The sequence below is a fragment of the Procambarus clarkii genome, chromosome 9, assembly GCF_040958095.1.
Source record: "Procambarus clarkii isolate CNS0578487 chromosome 9, FALCON_Pclarkii_2.0, whole genome shotgun sequence".
NCBI lineage: Eukaryota > Metazoa > Arthropoda > Malacostraca > Decapoda > Cambaridae > Procambarus > Procambarus clarkii.
Genome location: NC_091158.1, coordinates 12,667,330 through 12,681,867, shown reverse-complemented (window position 1 = coordinate 12,681,867; position 14,538 = coordinate 12,667,330). Strand labels below are relative to the sequence as shown.

At 45.9% G+C, this 14,538-nt stretch overlaps 1 protein-coding gene across 1 annotated transcript in view; it reads right to left on the bottom strand.

Annotated features, from left to right (window-relative positions):
• Nucleotides 1-12,558, bottom strand: part of LOC138362805 (probable serine/threonine-protein kinase dyrk1) — a 16,512-nt gene extending 3,954 nt beyond the window's left edge. The window contains exon 1 of the mRNA XM_069321367.1: nt 12,554-12,558. Coding sequence (XP_069177468.1) covers nt 12,554-12,558 — 5 coding nt within the window. The remainder of the gene's footprint in view (nt 1-12,553) is intronic.
• Nucleotides 12,559-14,538: the final 1,980 nt, after the last annotated feature.

Here is a 14,538-nt window from a genome sequence, read left to right as displayed (position 1 = left end):
TAATACCCTCAGGGTTGCCAGGACCTGAGTTAGCAGTTCCTCCGCTGTTGCTGCTTCATCACATTTAGCCAGCTCTTTGGTGCCATAATCTCATTGCCGGCTCTCATGCATACTGTGTGAAGATCCCAGTGATTCATCTCAACCCTTCCCTGTAACCTCCCTGCACACACACACACACACACACACACACACACACACACACACACACACACACACACACACAAGCCTCGGGGCCTCGTAGCCTGGTGGATAGCGCGCAGGACTCGTAATTCTGTGGCGCGGGTTCGATTCCCGCACGAGGCAGAAACAAATGGGCAAAGTTTCTTTCACCCTAAGTGCCCCTGTTACCTAGCAGTAAATAGGTACCTGGGAGTTAGTCAGCTGTCACGGGCTGCTTCCTGGGGTGTGTGTGTGTGGTGTGGGGGAAAAAAAAAAGTAGTTAGTAAACAGATGATTGACAGTTGAGAGGCGGGCCGAAAGAGCAAAGCTCAACCCCCGCAAAAACACAACTAGTAAACACACACACACACACACACACACACACACACACACACACACAAACACACACACTCACAAATGTTTAATTGAAGGTTTCAGACCTGTATATGAGCCAGCAAAAATACAGATTCCCCCAAATGAAATAATGAGGGGAACAGCAGTGTCAGCCGAGATAAGGCAACTGCAAGTGATGAAAATCTATGGCCCAAAGATGATATCACATGGAAGATGATAACTGGAACACTGTCTGGACCCCTTAAACTAGTCTTCAACATCTCACTGGAAAATGGAGAGCTATCAGACTGTTGGAAAATGTAAATTGCAATACATATATTGCAAAAAGAAGGGGAGGCAAAATCCAGTGAACATTGACAAGCATTCCTATCATGGTATCTGAAAGACTGAATCCAAGGAGGCTCCGGCTCACTGATTATACAAAAGACCACTGTTCAACACGAAGCACGGCAGAATAAAGTTACAAAGTTGTAAATGGATTGTAAATTTATCCAACCAATGGATAAATTTATTGAAACTAATTCAATACACAGTCTTAATGTATATATAAAAAAGACACCCAACAGAACTAATAGTTCTTAAGGCAGGACTCAAGAACTGACGCTCGACTCTTAAAACACATCTAGGCAAGTACAGCTAGATAGGGACGTACGTCCACGCACAGCCATAATGGTCGTACAAGAATTACACACAGAGATCACACTAACGTGACGCATCAAATGAACAAATCCACAAGGGCCTTGACGCGGATTCGAACCTGCGTCCGGGAGCATCCCAGACACTGCCTTAGTCGATTAAGGCAGTGTCTGGGATGCTCCCGGACGCAGGTTCGAATCCTCGTCACGGCCCTTGTGGATTTGTCCATTGTCGTACATGAAGCTACTCCCTCTCTAACAACATCCTGGATCCTTACATCTATTACATATCTACGAACGACAGGAATCAATCGTCGTCACGGCCCCGTGTTAGCCAATGGTGTCTCACGTCGCTTTATATATTTACAACATTCTTGAACAGTGCGACGACAACAAGAGGAGTCTACGCTACACATCTCCATCACTCTAGAGATGGAGATGAGACATGTCACTCTAGAGACATGTTCACGAGTACATGAACATCAACGAGAACATCAACATGTTCAAGTTGATGCCGCCAGAACGCCAGAATGTGTGTCCGCTGTTCCCCATCATATCCTTAAGGGCTCTGAGCACAAACGCCATTAGAGCAAGATAATAACAGTGATAATCGATGAAATATATCGGGGAATCCGGGGACCTTAGAGAATATTGCAATTTTGGGAGGCTCATCGTACGGTCTCCGGCCTGCAAGGTGAAGCCCACCCGGCCAGGCCTGGTAATGTAACACGCTGCCGGTGTACACCCTGCCTCGGGGAGCGTCCTGTGTGGCACACACATATGCAACGACACACGGAGACAAACACACACATGCAAGGACACACACATACCTAAGCAACAGGAGACAACGAGTCTGTGTGAGGGGTGAGGTCTCAGATTGGCGAGACGTCACAAGTGGAGTCCCGCAGGGGTCAGTCCTTGGACCTATACTGTTTCTGGTATATGTAAATGATCTCCCAGAGGGTATAGATTCGTTCCTCTCAATGTTTGCCGACGATGCAAAAATTATGAGGAGGATTGAAACAGAGGATGATAGTAGGAGGCTACAAGATGACCTGGATAGACTGAGTGAATGGTCCAACAAATGGCTGTTGAAGTTCAACCCGAGTAAATGCAAAGTAATGAAACTAGGAAGTGGAAACAGGAGGCCAGGCACAGGATACAGAATAGGAGATGAAGTACTTAATGAAACAGACAGAGAGAAAGATCTAGGAGTTGATATCACACCAAACCTGTCTCCTGAAGCCCACATAAAGAGAATAACGTCTGCGGCATATGCGAGGCTGGCTAACATCAGAACGGCGTTCAGGAACCTGTGTAAGGAATCATTCAGAATCTTGTACACCACATATGTAAGACCAATCCTGGAGTATGCGGCCCCAGCATGGAGCCCGTACCTTGTCAAGCACAAGACGAAGCTGGAAAAAGTCCAAAGGTATGCTACTAGACTAGTCCCAGAACTAAGAGGCATGAGTTATGAGGAAAGGCTGCGGGAAATGCACCTCACGACACTGGAAGACAGAAGAGTAAGGGGGGACATGATCACAACCTACAAAATCCTCAGGGGAATCGACCGGGTAAACAAGGACGAACTTTTCAACACTGGTGGGACGCGAACAAGGGGACACAGGTGGAAGCTGAGTACCCAAATGAGCCACAGAGACGTTAGAAAGAACTTTTTCAGTGTCAGAGTAGTTAGCAAATGGAATGCATTAGGAAGTGATGTGGTGGAGGCTGACTCCATTCACAGTTTCAAATGTAGATATGATAGAGCCCAATAGGCTCAGGAATCTGTACACCAGTTGATTGACGGTTGAGAGGCGGGACCAAAGAGCCAGAGCTCAACCCCCGCAAGCACAATTAGGTGAGTACACATGGAGACAAGTACACACATGCAAGAACACACACACGGAGACAAGTACACACATGCAAGAACACACACACGGAGACAAGTACACACATGCAAGAACACACACACGGAGACAAGTACACACATGCAAGAACACACACACGGAGACAAGTACACACATGCAAGGACACACACACGGAGACAAGTACACACACAGAGACACACACACGTACAAGCATGACTGCGCGGTGTCCACCTTCCTTTTATTTCATGCACGAAGACATGTAATCAATTATTGGTCCGTCATGCCATCAGGAACCATTTGGGCATTGTTACAGAGCAACCATCGGAGGCCGGGGCATGTGCCCTCAGAGTAAAAGTAATTATCAGGAGAAAGAACTAAGCCAGTACGACTATGTAGCACATGGGAGGGATATAAGGAGAAGGGTCTGGGATATGCCGGAGTGAAGGAACGGAGCCCAACTACTTGGGACGTCGGGGATCGAACGCCGACCTGCAAGAATCGAGACTGTTGCTGTAGATACTACTCCAAGTGGCTCTGCCCTGTGAGTAGTCTCAGCAGCTCGTCCTCCTAAGGTGTCCCAACGTCAAGAAACTGTCGAACTAAAGAGGACCCAAAACAGAAAACGGAACAGTATATCAATTTCGCGAGCCGCTACCATTTTCTTGTAAGACGAATTTTGGCCTTAGGTAAAGTATACGTCAACTACGACGTTCTATTAAGAGGACAAGTTAGTGTGAGTGTTCTCCCGCAGGATCGTACGTCAGTTTGCCGCTGGTGTCCGGTGAAAGTTCCCAGCACGGACAGAAACACCTGCAGGCGAGGAGTCACAATAACGTGGCTGAAGTATGTGGACCAGACCACACACTAGAAGGTGAAGGGACGACCACGTTTCGGTCCGTCCTGGACCATTCTCAAGTCGATTGTGATTGTGACAGTCGACTTCTGAATGGTCCAGGACGGACCGAAACGTCGTCGTCCATTCACCTTCTAGTGTGTGGTCTGGCCAACAGAAACACCTGATGTAAACACGCAACACATACTGATAAACGCCACACACCCCAAACCCCAACAGAACAGTTACAGCCCCGCTCCTGTGCCCGGTAAGTCCACTACGGGCTCACCATAGCCCGTGCTACTTGGAACTTTGTTACCAGTAGTTGAATCTTAAACAACAATAACAACCAAACCTACCAACAAAGGCATCACTCTACAACGTACACCTCAACCCCTAAACCTTAACAACCTAACCATATGATGAGCAGCAACCTCTCGTATACATAAATCAGTATGACCTCTTCCTCATTATTTACTGTACACATTACATCTCACGATGATAATAAGAACTCTCCGGACACTCATTAAATACAAACAACGGCAAACAAATCAATGGCTTAGATGATACAACATATTTATTCAGTCCAGCAAACAAGGCGTCCGTCCGTCCGACTAACAATCGCTCGCTCTGGTTACTGCTCCAACCTGATCAACCAGGCTGTGATTCATACGTCAGGCTGCGACATATGAACCAGCCGCGTCCAGCAGGCTTAGTTGACCGGTCCAGCAACCAGGAGGCCTGGTCGACGACCGGACCGCGGGGTCGTTGAGCCCCGAAATCATCGCAAGATAACCACAATTAGACGAACCGTCCACACCCCTAACCTAGACTCATTTACGTTTCTAAGATAATAAAAAACGTAAGGTGAGAAGGTGATTATAGCTAACGATTGTTACCCAACAATCGTTAGCTATACCAACTGCTATTTACTAACTATTTACCAACTGCTCAAGTATATATTCAACCGCCAGGCCTGGGCTGACCTGACTTGCTTGCCAAGTTCTCCACAAGATCTTCCCAGATAACAATAAACTTGTAACAGACATTCTATGTTTTTTTCCCAAGAGCACGAATGACTTGCCCACCGTGTTCCCAATTGGTATTTAGTTCACAATGATGGTGAACATTGAAGGAACGGTGTCACTCATATATATATATATATATATATATATATATATATATATATATATATATATATATATATATTGTGACGGTAACGCGTTGGTGTTCGGCTGTTTAAGGCTAGGGGTATGGCCTCGTCACATAGTTATAAAAAAAAAATAGAAAAACTGGAACTTCGTCTGTGGTAAGGTAAGGAGAAGACACACAAAACACAAGTAAACTTTAACAATGAAATTTTAATTACGTTAAATAAATCAAAACATGAAAATAATGCACAAACAAATATGTATAATAAAATCAATGAATCAAAATAATAAGAATACTTAAATGACACAATGAAAGTTACGTTAAGGCAAAATAAGAAGTGCAACACAAAAGTTAAGTGGGAGGTGCTGGAATATTGGCTTAAAGCCACCACCTCTCTCAGTACACGCTAACGTCTAGCTGGGAGGAGTGCTGGCTACGAAAGCACGGAACATTCTGAAGACTGATGTTGGGGCGACCCCAGACATCAGGTAGTATTGGGGGGGGGGCGAGGCAGGTGCAGCCAGACCGGCGACCAATCAGCGGAGTCGTAGCGATCAACGGGTAGTTTGGTGGTTGGAGTTCGAACAGGTGGCTGGTTGCATACGTTTCTGCTCACCCTGGCAAGCCTTGCTGGTGTTTGTTGTCGTTGTTGGACATTTCTTCCATAGTCTTTTATATAGTTGTGAAGACGTAATTATGGAGGGAAGAGCAGGCTCAATCTCTTGAAGGAGATTATCGTCACAACTCTCCCCCGAAGCCTGCGGTTCTGGAAGAAGTACGTCGTTATGTGGTGGAGTAATGGATGGAGTTGCTTCTACTTCATAAACTCTGGAGAGATCATGGGCTAAGATGTTGTCAGACTCTTGGTATAGCGTGTCTCCAGGTTGAATTTCTGCAGGTAGCAAGCCCATAGTAGAAGACGTTGAGATGAGAAGTGGGCGTGCTGCAGGAGGTGTAGGGTGGTGTGGTCCGTATTGATGGTGGACCGAGCACTTTTCAGGTGTGGAGTGAAGTGCTGAAGCTTCAGGATGAGGAAGAGTAGCTCCTTGCCAATTGTTCCGTAGATCCTTGTAGCAGTAGTCGCTGACAGGTGTATTCTTCTCGCCTCGTTGCTGCATCACGACACCACCCACGTCGGTACCATTGGCGTCGACATGGAGGATGAAGGGCTTATCTGACGAGGTGAGAGTGGAATTAGAAGAGGGCATAGGAGCACGATTATTATCCTGAAAGCATTTGGGAAGATCATTAAGGATTTTGGAATTAGAAAGCGCCGACTCCTTGTCAGTGCTTTCGGGAGAAGAAGCCGGGATGGTCTCACTGTGGATGTAGGGTTCTGTGAAGGTAGAACAATTAATCAAGACAGTGGGAGGAGTACCATTATATTGCTTCAGGAGGTTGACGTGGCACAGCTGGGTCTTCCGCCGCCTATCTGGAGTCTCTATGACGTATGTGTTGTTGCTTCTGCACTCTTTGACGCAGTAGGGTCCTGAAAATCTGTTTTGTAAAGGTGAACCTGGGATAGGGAAATAAGCAAGGACGAAGTCTCCCGGCTTGAATTTTCTTACTTTGCTGGTCTGGTCGTAATGAGTCTTCATTCTCACCTGGGCTTTCAATAGATTATCATGGGCAAAGCGGTGGACTCTCTCTAGAATGTGTTGAAGGTTTTGAAGAAACTGGGGCACATTCTGATGCTCACTGAAGGTGGCATCTCTGAGAGAGTCTTTGAAAGCCTTAAGGGGAGTACGGCACTTACGGCCGTAGAGCATCTCATAAGGAGATACTCCTAGGGACTCATTGGGGAGACTTCTGAAAATACACATTATTAGGTCAATCTGCTTATCCCAATCCTTTGAGGTTTCACTACAAAACTTTTTCAAGAGTGCTTTGATGGTCTGATGACTACGTTCAAGAGAACCCTGTGAAGCAGGACGATAGGGGCTGGACAATACCTGTTTGATGTTGAACTCCTCCAGTGTCCTTTTGAAGAGATCACTGGTGAAGTTGGTGCCACAGTCACTTTGAATCTCCCTGGGAAATCCGTATTGAGTGAAGATCTTCAATAGATGTTTGATAACCGTAGCAGCCGTGATGTTCTTCACTGGAACTGCTATGGGAAATCTGGTGGTAGGACACAGGATGGTTAGGATGTAGGCGTTACCTGAACTGGTCCGAGGTAAAGGACCAACACAGTCTATTATGAGTCTGTGGAAAGGTTCCGCAGGCACCTGTATGGGAATCAGTGGTGCTCTGGGAATGGAGACGTTCGGTTTGCCTGCCATCTGACATGTATGACACTGTTTTACGTACTGTTTGACGTTGTTTACCATACCTGGCCAGTAGTAGTCTTGACGAATCCCATGGTAAGTCTTGTTGAAGCCGTAGTGGGAGAATGCTCCGTGGGCCAGGTGTAGAATAGTGGGCCGCAGGCTGGTGGGAATCACAAGTTGTTCGGTGTTGGCCCAATCGTCCTCCTCCTTCAGTTTACTGGGTCTATATCTGCGGTAGAGCAAGTCGTTCTCTAGGAAGAACCCAGGAATACTGTCGGGTTGAGTCTCAGCCTGGAAAAACAATGGTGTTAAAGTAAGATCTTCCCTCTGCAACTTACGGAACTCCAACTTGGTCAGATGCGGGGGTAGTTTCTGAGGGTCTTGAGGGACAGCGGTAGCAGTAGAGTCAGCTGGCTGTGGACGTGCCGCTTGTGCACGGGTGGTCACGAGAACCGGAGGAGAAACTTCATCACTCTCTTGAACCTCTGCTGGAACATACTCAAGAATAGGGTTACTTGGCACAGAGTTACACACCTGGGGTTTGTCCATGACGATCAGGTTGGTCGGTTGCAGGTCTTCTGCCAAGTCGTTGCCTAGGAGAAGTTGCACTCCAGGCATGGGAAAAGGCTTTTCCCTGACGGCGACTTGGACTTCCCCGTTCACGTAGGGACAATCCAGGTGGACTCTGGCGAGAGGGTATGGAGTGGTAGCAGTGAGGTCAGTGATGAAGACTGTTTCCCCGGTGTAGACTATGTTGGGCACAGCCGACTTCAAGATGATCGATTGTAGAGCCGCTGTGTCCCTCAAGATCTTCAATTTGAAACGTCCCTCCGGATTTGAACCGTTGGCAGAGACAGTTCCAGTATACAGGTGGTTACTGAAAAGAGAAAGATCATTAACATCAACACCAACATTCATCACAGGCTTACCGGACTTAGGAGGAGTTGGTTTGGGTCGTTGTTGGTCAGTGGTTCCCTTGTATTGAGACTTACCACACTTGTCTATGGTATGTCCATAGAGTCTACAATACTTGCAGTACAGTTGTGAACCAGCTTGATCGGGGCTCACCTTCTCGTAACTGTACCACGACTTCTTACTGGAGGATGGTTCAGGTGTCAGCCGGTGGATGAGGCTGTAAGTGTCAGCCGACTTAGCACACTTCAGGTAGTCGGTTTCTTCTTTATCTGCTAAGTAGAGGCGGACAGGAGGCGGCACACGTCTCAAGAATTCTTCAACAAGCATCAGGTTGACGAGTTCTGTAAAAGTAGAGACATGTGCTGCTTCCAGCCATTTCATGAAATACCTCCGTTTCGTGTTAGCAAACTCGAGGAAGGTAGTGGTACTTGCCTTCAGGTGGTCACGGAATTTCCTTCTATAACTTTCGGTGGAAAGTAGGTAGGCGTCCAACACTGCTTGTTTCAGAGTGTAGTAGTCATTCTCAGACGCCAAAGTACTGAGTGTGACTGCAGCTCTACCTGTAAGATGGACTCTGAGAAGTGTTGCCCATTGGTCGACAGGCCAACTGAGTTGATTAGCAAGGGTTTCAAAGGTGGTAAAGAACACATCAACTTCTGCTTCTACAAAGGATGGCATTAACTTACTTGCATGTGATATATTAAAACTGACGGGAAGATTGGCAGTAGCTTGTTGGCGTTGAGTGAAGTGGGAAGTTTCCAAGGCGATTTCGCGTTGACGACACTCTAGAGCCAGAGTCGCTTGTTGCTTGTCATGTTCGCGTTGTATTTCCAACTCGCGTTGTTTGGTTTCAAGCTGTAAGCGTTCCCGCTCCTGGAGTGTTTCAAGCTGTACTCGTTCACGTTCACGGAGTAATGCGACCTCGCGTTCGTGTTCTTCTCTCCTCAAAGCAGCTTCACGTTCTCTGAGGGTGATTTCTCGTTCTTGTTCGTCTCTCCGTATGGCAGCTGCTTCTCTTTGCTGCTCACGTTCAATCTTGGCCAGCTCTAGTTTAAGTTTCATCGTTGCCAAGTCAGTTTTCTCTGCAATATAGTAAGTTTCATGAGTTTCAGAGTCTATCTTACCTTGCTCTAAATAGTAATCCAGCAACAGGTTGTGTAGGTCATTTTTGTTGGCTTGGTAGGGAACTTCTAGTTGATACTCATGTGCAAGAGTTTGTAGTTCAGTCCTCTTGGCACGACTTAAAGTCCCTATTTCACCTGCTGGATTTGCACGGAAAGTTTGGAGACGAAACATGGTGAAATTAGCAAATAAAGGTACACGAATGTTCAATAATGAAATGTCAGAAACAGGACAACGTGGCAACTGGTACCTATCCTGTGTGATCTTTAACAATTAACGTTAAGTGAAAGATATTAAATGATTAAATGAAATCAAGGGCGCAGGAAATCTTGTACCCGGTACTCATGTAAGAGAATAAGGGCAAGAAAATCCTACTAACAAATGAAACAAAGTTTCGAAAACAAATGAAACAGTTAAATGCTTCAAAAGTAAAATTGGTAGTCCAAGGATGTAGGCATACCTTGCCAAGTCTCTATAGGACAAAGCAAGTTTTTCCTACTGAATTTAATATGATACTTACAGAATTAGCGAATTTTTGTGCTCTGAAAAAATAAGCTAATTCCCTACCGTTGTATGTATCATCATCTCTGACTGACGTGTAGGGGTGCGAGGTGTCAACTGGTGACGAGAACTGCTGCTGAGGTCCCAATTCAGCAACTAAAGTTCGAGCTAGAGGAACTATGGCCCTCTTTGTCCTCCTACAGTCAGATTGCAGAAGATTGGGTACTCTTGACCCGGGGCAGACCACAGTACCAGGGTACCAATATGATGATCTGTCAGAATGAGAAATATTCAAGGGACATAGATGGTAAATACGAGTAATAACATGGAGGGAGAGATGACCAATTAAGAGTATGACTGAGGCCTACAGTCACCACGTAATCCAAAGTTGTCTCACCTTCACTATATGTTACTCTCGTAATGCACAATACACCGCACCTTATAAAAAATGAAATTGAATGAAAAATAGTAAAGCTACGTTAACAGAGTTAAATACGCTTACCATAAATTACCACTTGACACCAGTACCTGAGTGAAGCTCCCGGACAGGCCCCCATATAACTTGTGACGGTAACGCGTTGGTGTTCGGCTGTTTAAGGCTAGGGGTATGGCCTCGTCACATAGTTATAAAAAAAAAATAGAAAAACTGGAACTTCGTCTGTGGTAAGGTAAGGAGAAGACACACAAAACACAAGTAAACTTTAACAATGAAATTTTAATTACGTTAAATAAATCAAAACATGAAAATAATGCACAAACAAATATGTATAATAAAATCAATGAATCAAAATAATAAGAATACTTAAATGACACAATGAAAGTTACGTTAAGGCAAAATAAGAAGTGCAACACAAAAGTTAAGTGGGAGGTGCTGGAATATTGGCTTAAAGCCACCACCTCTCTCAGTACACGCTAACGTCTAGCTGGGAGGAGTGCTGGCTACGAAAGCACGGAACATTCTGAAGACTGATGTTGGGGCGACCCCAGACATCAGGTAGTATTGGGGGGGGGGCGAGGCAGGTGCAGCCAGACCGGCGACCAATCAGCGGAGTCGTAGCGATCAACGGGTAGTTTGGTGGTTGGAGTTCGAACAGGTGGCTGGTTGCATACGTTTCTGCTCACCCTGGCAAGCCTTGCTGGTGTTTGTTGTCGTTGTTGGACATTTCTTCCATAGTCTTTTATATAGTTGTGAAGACGTAATTATGGAGGGAAGAGCAGGCTCAATCTCTTGAAGGAGATTATCGTCACAATATATATAGATATTACAACAACTTGAGATAAAGAAGAGAGACAGCTACTGGAGGGGAGGTTCTGCCTCTATAATACAACATCTCTCTGGTTCAAGCAACAAAAATTCTCGTGAATTTTGAAGGCAAAAATTGTGAGGAGTGCCGCTGGTGCTCTCGTAAATGAGGCAGATTGAAGCTGACTTTACTATTTCTTTACAGTATTTTACCCACTTTTGGGGGGCGTATAATTTTCACAAGCACGACGTCAGGGGTCTTTTCAGCATAAAGATTTGGAGAAATTATTTCCAGCATTAATTATACAATTGTAATATTCACAGGTGGTTAAGCTGGGAAGTCATCATAGTATCACAAGTGAAGCACAGACACAGGGAAGCTATTAAAGTTTCAGACAGTTTCCTGGCTTCCCTGACATAAGGTCAGGGAAGCCAGGAAAGCTTCAGGAGTAAAGCACATAAGTCCAGAGAAGCCATGATGGCCACAAAATTTTCCTAAAAGTAAAGTAAATGGCTAAAAATATAGAATAGGAATATATAGAGGCTACAGTGGCATAATATGTCAGAGGAATTCAGCGTATGTATGGCAAGTGAAGGCAAAGAATTTCCTCGTGAGCGCAGATAGTGTCAAAGTCACTCAGAGTACAATCATACATAACATACGAATTAAATATTTACTTTGAATGCCAGAGGACCAGATGGAGACGTGAGGCACCCCCACTAGCCCAACAGGGATCACTAAGCCATATGACAAATGCATGGATAGAGAGAGAGAGAGGGGGATATGACATGGATATGGATAATGGGGGATAGAGAGGCCCTGGCGGCTGTCGTATCCATGACAGTCGAGATTGATGGGGTGTTGAGCTGTTAATGACAAGGTGGTGTGACAACTCTGTCATGTGCAGACAGACATGACAACTCTGTCATGTGGCAATGACCTCGCAACAAATGGCAATTTATTGAAAGGTTTATAAATGGCAACACTGAATATTTTCGAAATTTTAGTGGCAGACTAAATAATATACAAGATAAAACCCTAAACCCATTTCCCACTGAATAATGTATATTTACTTTTCATAAATTCAGTTGTTAGAGAGATTTTTGTTTGTGTTTCAAGATCGTCCTGGTGATGATGTTAGTGAACCTCGCTGTTACAAGAGGATTCAACCCCCAAAAAATATTTCACCACAGACGGGTCAACTAGGGTTATCTTGAGGTTATCTTGAGATGATTTCGGGGCTTTTTAGTGTCCCCGCGGCCCAGTCCTCGACCAGGCCTCCACCCCCAGGAAGCAGCCCGTGACAGCTGACTAACTCCCAGGTACCTATTTACTGCTAGGTAACAGGGGCATTCAGGGTGAAAGAAACTTTGCCCATTTGTTTCTGCCTCGTGCGGGAATCGAACCCGCGCCACAGAATTACGAGTCCTGCGCGCTATCCACCAGGCTACGAGGCCCCTGGGTATTTGACCTGAGCAAATTATCATCACCTTACGTCATCGCTAACGAAATCCAACTCGACCCAAGCTAACAAAACCCACCCTAACCTATCCTAGCCCAACCCAACCTATCCCACTCTGATGTATCCTATTCCAGCCTAAGCTATCCTATACCAACCAAAATAAGATATAAAATGTTGTGTTTTATATACAATATGGACGAGGTGTAACGTCACTATGACGTCACAACTGCATCCCGACCCAGGCAGACTCTACTGGTCGGGTCAGACTCTACTGGTCGGGTCAGACTCTACTGGTCGGGTCAGACTCTACTGGTCGGGTCAGACTCTACTGGTCGGGTCAGACTCTATCGGTCGGGTCAGACTCTACTGGTCGGGTCAGACTCTACTGGTCGGGTCAGACTCTACTGGTCGGGTCAGACTCTATCGGTCGGGTCAGACTCTACTGGTCGGGTCAGACTCTACTGGTCGGGTCAGACTCTACTGGTCGGGTCAGACTCTACCGGTCGGGTCAGACTCTACTGGTCGGGTCAGACTCTACTGGTCGGGTCAGACTCTACTGGTCGGGTCAGACTCTACCGGTCGGGTCAGACTCTACTGGTCGGGTCAGACTCTACCGGTCGGGTCAGACTCTACTGGTCGGGTCAGACTCTACCGGTCGGGTCAGACTCTACTGGTCGGGTCAGACTCTACTGGTCGGGTCAGACTCTACCGGTCGGGTCAGACTCTACTGGTCGGGTCAGACTCTACTGGTCGGGTCAGACTCTACTGGTCGGGTCAGACTCTACCGGTCGGGTCAGACTCTACTGGTCGGGTCAGACTCTACTGGTCGGGTCAGACTCTACTGGTCGGGTCAGACTCTACCGGTCGGGTCAGACTCTACTGGTCGGGTCAGACTCTACTGGTCGGGTCAGACTCTATCGGTCGGGTCAGACTCTACTGGTTGGGTCAGACTCTACTGGTCGGGTCAGACTCTACTGGTCGGGTCAGACTCTACCGGTCGGGTCAGACTCTACTGGTCGGGTCAGACTCTACTGGTCGGGTCAGACTCTACTGGTCGGGTCAGACTCTACTGGTCGGGTCAGACTCTACTAGTCGGGTCAGACTCTACTGGTCGGGTCAGACTCTACTGGTCAAGTCAGACAGATAAGCAAAGTACAAAATCCGCCACACTACAGACAGAATTTGATATGATTCTGTAATTGACAATTTCAACATGCATATTCCATTTTTTAGAAAACACTCAATTTACCGACATAAATCACGGTTCCCATCCTCTGTTAGCTAAAAAAAAAAATATGGAGCTTCAAAGAAAACGGCGAATTGGTCTAAGCGCACTTTTTAAAATATTTTTTCGTCTTTTAATAGAGCACAAAAGAATGAGCATGATGAAACTGTTGAATATAAAGTATTTTACGGTACCATGGGCTGCGCAGAACGTTTAATATTGACTCGCCCCTTGTACACAAAGGGGTAATGGGTTCTTTTATAGTGGCGAGACATAAATATTGAAGCCTAATCTTTGACCTTATGAGCAGGCAATAATTGTTCATTTTAAATCGTAAACACACAAGAATGGTTATAATTACACATTATGTAATACACATATGAGCATATATACACATACCTAACCATAAAGCTAACACCACAAGAACACGGGCTCGCCATAGCCCGTGCTACCTGGAACTTTTTGTTCCAGGTAGCGAATCTTAAACAACAACAACAAACCATAAGAATAAATTTGCAACATAGCGTCGACAGCTTTCAAGAAATTAGATAAAAGAGCATTCCCAACGATATATAACCTATGTGAGACCCTCGCATCAGTCTGCAGCCCATGCAACACCCCCCTCACCTCCCACCGGGGAAAATAAAAATAAAAATCGACTTGAGAATGGTCCAGGACGGACCGAAACGTCGTCGTCCCTTCACTTTCTAGTGTGAGGTCTGGTCAACATATTTCAGCCACGTTATTGTGACTCCTCGTCTGCATATAAATAAAAATAATGTTCAAGAAAACG